Below are 7,637 nucleotides of genomic sequence, written 5' to 3'. Positions count from 1 at the left end.
GGCAGAACGCTGGTCCAGGCAAGGTGGGGGGAAGGAGTGGGGGTAACACTGCCCCGCCTGCCCGTGGTTTCCTCCTGGGGCTCCTAGCTTGTGCCCGCTCCCGCCCCTGAGCCCTTCCAAGCTGCTCCCAGATTTTCAGGACTTTCTAAAGCCCAGCTCCTCCTGGGAGCCCTCCCTGACTCCCTTCCCCCTCACCCCATCCTCTGGGCCCCCCGCCTTCTGAGGACGCCTCCTGTCCTATCTGACATGGTCTGCAGCTTGACCCCTACCCAGCCTCTGCCCTGGGCCCCGAGTGACAGTGGGCAGCACAGCCTGCACATGGCATGCACCAGTGACTGCTGGTAAATAGAACCACACTGGACAGAACCCCCCAGAGCCTCCTGATTTTCTTGCTCTACAAGGTGGATGTTTCCAAGTATCTCCAGGCCTTTGTCCATCTGCACATTGGAGAGCCGAAGTTCCTTGAGTTTTGTATAGCAGGTGGGAGCAAAGGTGCCTCTCCCCTCGAGGCAAGGTGGGGGCAGGTGGGGGCAGGTGGGGACCCTCTGCTTCCTGCAAGCCCCCAGGCCTGAGGACAGGGAGCTGTGGCTCGGCACCCCGGTTCTCAAATGTCAGCAAATGACACAAGTTCCTGGGATGAAGGTGCATGCAGGTTCACAGGCCCTGCACCCAGGAATTCTGATTTGAAGTGCCTCGAGCTGGCTCTAGGAATCTGCACATCCACACCCTATGACAGGCAGAGGGCAGCACCATCAGAAGAGAGTGGAGGAGCAGGCCAGCAGTTTATTTGCTTATTTATTCATTTTACTACTTCGGGAGAGTTAAGTGCCAGGTTCTAGGACCTGGAGACATAGCAGTGAGCAAGACGGACAGTGTGTGTGCAACTGTGTGAGTGTGCATGTGAGTGTGCAGGTGAGCATGCACGTCTTTTTGGATGTGCATGTGATTGTGTGACCGTGCATGGCAGTGTGCGCGTGTGTGTGCTTGTGTGCACGTGTGAGTGTGCACACCTGTGTGTGTGCGCCTGGGAGGGTGCCGGTGGTGGGCATGTACACAAGTACGCAGGTGCTTGAAGGGGGTGATTGGGGACAGGGTGGCTGCTGCGGAGAACACGGCCTCGGGTGAGGAGAAGGCTCCGTCCTGGTTTCGGTGCACTGCCCGCGGCAGGCAGAGCTGCCAGAGAATGGCTCGGGAGCGCCAGCCCGGGAGTGACGGAGCAGTGGGGCAGGAGGCAGGAGGCCGCAGGTCTTCGGGTTTGGGTGGGGAGGGGAGTGCCCGGGAGGGGCCGGGTCCCTCTCCCTGATGGAGCCTGGCGGGCGAGGCGGGCATCTTGGAAACCATCCCGGAGGGAGGCTGCCGGGAGCAGGAGCGCGGGCAGGGGCGGGCCGCGGGGGTCCCGGTGCTGGGGAATGGGGTGAGGGATCCCTCCTTTCCAACAGGGAAGAACGTTCGCATCAGTAAACGCGTCCACAGCGAGACGTGTGCCTCCCCCCGCCCGCCCTGGGGGCCATCCAGGGGTCTTGATGCAAATGCGAGTAAACGCCCACCCAGGGCCCCGTTCTCCACCCTCCTGCCCAGGAGGCCTCTCGCCACCGACGCGCCCCGCACGTACCGCGGAGACGCGGAGGCGCAGGCCGGGGAGGAGGCTGCTGTCGCGCGTTTGGGTCGCTTCCGCCTCTGTTCCAGGCCGTGGAGCGCGGCCGTGGGCGTGGCCACCCGGGAGGGGTGTGAGGGGCGGGTCCGCGGGGGCGTGGCCGGCGGAGGCTCCGCCCCCGTGCCTGGGAGGGGTCCCGAGAGGCCGCCTCCGGGCTTGGTCCAGTTCACGTCCCTCCAGCGACGGGTGGCGCCGGGGCATTTTCTCAGGCTGCTTGACCTCTGCCAACCTCACAGGAGGAAAATGGTCTTGCAGCTTTGTTACAGTGCGTGAAACGGGACCTCGGGGGCACGGGATTGGGCACTGTGGGGCCGGTGGTCTGGCTGTCGTCACTGCCCAGGCGAGGCCGTCGGGCGGGCAGGTGTGGGGAGGGGGCAGGCCGGGGGCAGGTGGACCCTGAGCAGCTCAGGGCTGCACAGGCGGAGCTGGGGCACCCTCCTCCAGGGGGACGCCGAGGGCGGGGCGGGGTCCGCTTGGCGCCTCGACGGAGAGGACCGAGGAGAGCCTCCGCCCGGGGCCTGTGCCGACAGCAGTCCCGGCCGCGGCTCCCGGGATCCCCAGGCTCAAGCGAGGTCCTGTCGCCTCCACTGTTCCCCGTTCCCCCCAGTTTCCGGGCGGTGCTTTCCCTGCAGGGCCTGTGACCCCGCGTGCAGGCCTGGCGGGGAGCGGCCCTGGGGCGGCCGCCGAGGGAAGGAGGGCAAGGGGTTCAGGGAAAACTGCGGTCCCGGCAGGTGGAGAGTTTGGGGTGAGGTCGGGCCGCCAGGAAGGGACTGGGCCCTGGCCCTGGGGCTGCCGGTCCCTGGGGCTGCACTCGAGAGGTTTGGGCCCGTGGGTGCCGGGGCCGCCGTCCAGCCCCTGCCCTTCCCCAGGCCCGCGGAGCCCAGCCCTGCCCCTCCCCTGCTCCCCTCTCACCCAGGTGCGGTAGGTGCTGGGGGTTTGGAGCAGGGACCCTGACCCTTCCCCTGGAGAGGGACCCCTGGGATTCAGGCAGGATTCTGTTGATTGATGAACAATAGCAGAAAAATAAGAAATGAATGAATAAGGGATGCAGAACAGTAGGTGAACAAATCACAAGCCACGAATGACCGAGAAGAGTGCATGACAAAGCAACAAACCGGGACGGCAAGGGCCTGCGGAGGGGGTTACAAGCGGCAGGGGGCGGACGGTGGATGGGGGCAGGGGAGGGCGGATGGAGGAGTGACCCCTCTGCCCTGGCTGGACCCCACAGTCCCGGGATCTCCCCTCACACCCCATCTTCTCCAGCGACCCACCTCCCCCAGTCTCAGGGTCCCTCCTCCAACCCCTCCTGGGCCCTGGGGCCTCTTCCCCAAACTTGGGGGAGCTGAGCAGCAGGTGGGCTCAGCTCGGAATCGAGGCACCTCCACCACAGGAGAGAGAGGTGATGGCCCCTCACCCGGGGTCTCTGCAGCGGGGAGCGGGTCCATGTGGGGGGACATGACCAGGAAGAAGAACCACAGGTGAACTAATCCCCAAATTAAGTCACTTCCGCAAGTGTCCCCAGAGTTCCAAGCAGTCGTGGCTGTGGTTACCATGGCTTCAAATCCCGGTGCGTTTTCTCAGCGAGTCCTCGAGGGTGTGCAGCGTTCAAGCAAAGGGAACTTGTGGAGGTGCAGCGGGGCCAAGGAGGGTCCTCAGTAGCAGCCCCTGCCACCCCCACTCGGAGCCAGCCTCACCTGCCTTGTCACTGGGCACCGGGCAGCTGGTCCTTCACTGGTCCCTAGGAGAGACAGACAGACACCCTCGTTAGCGCCCCATTTCCCAGCTCGGCCATCTCTCCGGCTTTGAGGCTTAGTACCTGTCTGGACTGTCAGGGAGCCCTGTCTGGGATTCAGTATTTCCCCCGATGGCCAAGGGCTCAATGACAGAGGGAATATTTAGGGTCTGAGAATTACCAGCTGCATTTACGGAGTTTTACCATCCATGTCCATGCAGTTTTTTCACTCAAGCTTAGGTTCAGCACTGAGGAAGATACTGGTGCTGTCCCTGTTTTACCATGAAAAACTGGTTCGGGGGGGGAGGGGGATCTGACTCATCCCAGGTCCCACAGCTGGAAAGAGCAAAGTGCCCAGAGGAGCTGAAACTCAGAAAGGAGCCGGGACTTGTCCTTTCAGATGTGGAGAGTTATTGTGACAAGAGCATTGTATTGGTACAGGGACAGCTCGACCACTGAAATAGAATGCAGCACCCAGAAAGAGACCCGTCTGTAAATGGAAACTTCTAAATGATGGAAGTGGCAGGTCTGTTGAGTGGGAGAATAAAGGACTCATCAATAAATGGAGCCAAGGAAAGAGTTTTCCAATGGGAAAATGGTATTGGATCCAGATCCCAGACCCGCCATAAAACTAAACTCCAGGGTGAAGAACTTAAATGTCAGGAGCAAAGCCTGAAAAACTTTTAAGAGGAAAATAAAATTGAATTTTTATGGGGTAATTTCTACATGAGATGGGGCAGAGGAGGATTTCTTAAATAAGCCACAGATAGAACAAATCAGACAGAAAAGATTGATAAACTTGACAGAAAAATTTAAAACTTCCATTTATCAAAAAAATATCTTAAAGAAAATGAAAGGATAAGTTACAAAGTGGGAAAAGATATTTGCAACAAACATAACTGACAAAGGATTTGCATCAATATCAATTGTTTATCAATAAGAAGAGGATAAACAAACTAGTGAAAACAGGCCAAAGACAAGCCACAGGCATTTCATAGAAGATACATGTTGAAGACAGATGGTCAACATCAGTAGGCATCAGGAAAACGCCAATAGCAAAGTTACACCCTCCTGATGGGCAGACGTTTAGGAGCCTGATGTGGCCACATGTTGGAGACGATGTGCATTTCAGGGTCTCCTGGACATTGAAGGTATAAAGTATATTGTAGTGTTCCGGTTTGCCAATGCTGCCATTATGCAAAATACCAGAAATGGATTGGCTTTTATAAAGGGGTTTATTTGGTTCCAAATTTACAGTCTGAAAGCCATGATACTGTCCAAATTAAGGCATTAACACAAGTATAGCTTCACCGAAGGAAGGCCAATGGCATCTGGAAAACCTCTGTTAGCTGGCAAGGCACGTGGCTGGCAGCTGCTGATCCAGTTGTGTTCCAGCTCCTCTCTCAGCTCCTGTGCGTTCTTCACAATGTTGCTCCTGGGGCATTTTGTACTCTCTTAGCTTCCCTGGAGCAAACTCTGGGCTAGCATAAATCTGCTTTCAATGGCCATCTCCAAAATGTCTCTCTCAGTTGCTCTCCAAAATGTCACTCAGAGCTGCTCTGAGGTCCTTCTGTTTGTGAGCTCTTTTATAGGACTCCAGTGATTAAATCAAGACCCATCCTGAATGGGTGGGGTCCACATCTCCATGGAAATAATTCAATCAAATGTTTCACTCACAGTTGGTTGAATCATATCTCCATGGAAATAATCAAAGGATTCCAACCTAACCAACACTAATATGTTTCCCCACAAGACTGCATAAAAGAACATGAGTTTTATGGGACATAATACATCCAAAATGGCACATATAGTATATTGATATTTCCAACGGGGGAAGCAGCTTGGTGTATTCTATCAAGTTGAGTTTTTATGCTCCCCACGATGAGGCATCTTTCTGATGTATCACCAGGGAAAAATGTGTCACACTTATTGCTTACTGTCATACTGTTCTCAGAAGCAGAAATCTGGTAACTACCAAAATGACCATCAATAGGAGAATGGATTAATTGTGATTTTGTCATGCAATTGAATATTATATAGCAGTACCAGGGAATGGGCTACAGGAACCCAGACCAAATGGTGACTGTTAGCAATATTTTTATAATTTTTTATAATGTTTTATATAGATGTGATACATATTTCTTATGGGGGTATCAGTTGAGAAGGATGCTATAGGGAGCAGTAAGTTACAAAGTTTGAGTTTCCATGTTGGTTGGTGGGTTCATGAGTGGTTGTTACATAAAGAAGGAAATTGGGGCAGTGGAGGACCCACTAATGGGAGAGTGTCGTGGGTCAAAGATCATAAGTTAAAATCCAGTCGTATGCACCTGCAGTGTAAAAAATGTCCTCAAACAAAACCCTAAACATTTGTTTTTGTGTTCATGAACCTCAACGTTTTGGAACACTTGAGCCTGGGAACCACAACCAGAATGTCCTTCAACTTGCTGGACTGATGCTGCTCCCAGCTCTGTGAGAGCTTTGGGGGGGGCTCCTTCCATGTTGGAGGCTCCTTCCATGTTGGGGGGCTCCTTCCTGTTGGGGGACTCTTTCCTGTCGGGGAACTCCTTCCTGTCGGGGGGCTCCTTCCTGTCCAGAGGATCCTTTTGTGTCGGGAGGCTCCTTCCTGTTGGGAGGCTCCTTCCATGTTGGGGGGGCTCCTTCCTGTCGGGAGGCTCCTTCTTGTCGAGAGGATCCTTCCATGTCTGGGGGCTCCTGTCAGGGGGCTCCTTGCTGTCAGGGGGCTCCTTCATGTCAGGGGACTCCTTCCTGTCAGGGGCTCCTTCCTGTTGGGGGACTCTTTCCTGTCGGGGAACTCCTTCCTGTCGGGGGGCTCCTTCCTGTCCAGAGGATCCTTTTGTGTTGGGGGGCTCCTTCCTGTTGGGAGGCTCCCTCTTGTTGAGAGGATCCTTCCATGTCTGGGGGCTCCTGTCGGGGGGCTCCTTCATGTCAGGGGACTCCTTCCTGTCAGGGGCTCCTTCCATGTTGGGGGGCTCCTTCCGTGTCGGGAGGCTCCTTCCATGTTGGGGGGGCTCCTTCCTGTCGGGAGGCTCCTTCTTGTTGAGAGGATCCTTCCATGTCTGGGGGCTCCTGTCGGGGGGCTCCTTGCTGTCGGGGGGCTCCTTCATGTCAGGGGACTCCTTCCTGTCAGGGGACTCCTTCCTGTCAGAGGCTCCTTCCTGTTGGGGGGCTCCTTCCGTGTCGGGGGGCTCCTTCCTGTTGGGGGGCTCCTTCCTGTCTGGGGGCTCCTTCCTGTTGGGAGGCTCCTTCTTGTTGAGAGGATCCTTCCATGTCTGGGGGCTCCTGTCGGGGGGCTCCTTCATGTCAGGGGCTCCTTTCTGTCGGGGAGCTCCTTCCGTGTCGGGCGGCTCCTTCCTGTCTGGAAGCTCTTTTGGAAAGTCTGTCGCCTGCTCAGATAGGTCGCTCTCCTTGGCCGAGGCTCTGCTCCACGTGAACACGCTGTGTCCACAGGGCCTATAGATGTTGGCTGAATGAACGCGTTTCTAGAAGGGGGAGATTTTGAATGTGAGAAGAAAGGAGATTTGCTCTGGGAGGAGAACGGAGTTCTGAGGGGCTGTGGATCTGTAGAGCCAGGGAGAAGGGGCTCTGTGCTGTCGGGGAGCAGAGACCATGACATGAGGGCAAGCTGGGCTCAGAGCACGAGGCCAGGACGAGACCCCTGGAGGGACCCCGGGACAGCAGTATCTGACATCCAGCTCTTTGCTGTGTTCCCCTCAACACCTGCCTCCCTCATCCCTGTGGTGGGCTGAATCGGGCCCCTGAAAAGGCAAATTCAAGTCCTAACCCTTGCCACCTGTGAGCGTGACCTTACTTGGAAATAGGGTCTTTGCAGGTGGAATCAATTTCTGACGACATCCCACTGGGGTAGGGTGGACCTTAACCCAACATGACGGGTGTCTGTTCAAGAAGAGGGAAGTTTGGGCACAGAGACCCAGAGACTCAGAGGAAGGAGGCCGTGAGAAGACGCAGGGACCCACGGACCCCAGGGAGAATGGCTTTTGAAGGCAGCGGTAGGGACTGGAGCGATGCGTCTGCAAACTGAGGAAAACGGAGGGTGGCTGCCCCCACCCAACATGGGAAGAGGCAGGAAGGGGCTTCGGGAGCCTTCCTGGGGTGCCCCTGCAGCAGCTGGTGTGGACCCCGGTCCCAGCAGCTTGAGACAATGACTCTCTGTTGCTCCACGCCCCAGGTCTCGGTCCTTGGCCATGGCAGCCCTGGGAAACAAGGGCAGCC

General features: G+C 56.6%; 1 protein-coding gene across 2 annotated transcripts; it reads right to left on the bottom strand.

Annotated features, from left to right (window-relative positions):
* Positions 1-218: 218 nt before the first annotated feature.
* LOC119509331 (leucine-rich repeat extensin-like protein 5) lies at positions 219-2,130 on the bottom strand. 2 transcript variants are annotated; one of them, XM_037803301.1, is made up of 2 exons: positions 1,613-2,130; positions 219-1,428 (listed from the first exon to the last, which is right to left on the bottom strand). In XM_037803301.1, the coding sequence occupies exons 1-2, from the start codon at positions 1,853-1,855 to the stop codon at positions 808-810; spliced, it is 864 nt and encodes a 287-aa protein (XP_037659229.1). In that variant the 5' UTR covers positions 1,856-2,130; the 3' UTR covers positions 219-807. The 2 variants fall into 2 exon arrangements, with proteins under 2 accessions (XP_037659229.1, XP_037659230.1); XM_037803302.1 differs by having other exon boundaries at positions 219-727.
* Between the last annotated feature and the right edge of the window lie 5,507 nt (positions 2,131-7,637).

Source organism: Choloepus didactylus, chromosome 14 (genome assembly GCF_015220235.1).
Source record: "Choloepus didactylus isolate mChoDid1 chromosome 14, mChoDid1.pri, whole genome shotgun sequence".
NCBI classification, from domain to species: Eukaryota; Metazoa; Chordata; class Mammalia; order Pilosa; family Megalonychidae; genus Choloepus; species Choloepus didactylus.
Note: the sequence above shows the minus strand (reverse complement) of the source record. Positions and strands in the feature narration are given on the sequence as shown.

Bases quoted from the DNA above. Each gene is read 5' to 3' on its own strand.
- LOC119509331 (XM_037803301.1), bottom strand. From the start codon at position 1,855: ATGCCCCGGCGCCACCCGTCGCTGGAGGGACGTGAACTGGACCAAGCC. The intron at 1,429-1,612 runs GTACGTGCGGGG...CCTGTTGGAAAG, and splicing joins TGCGCCTCCGCGTCTCCGCG to GAGGGATCCCTCACCCCATT.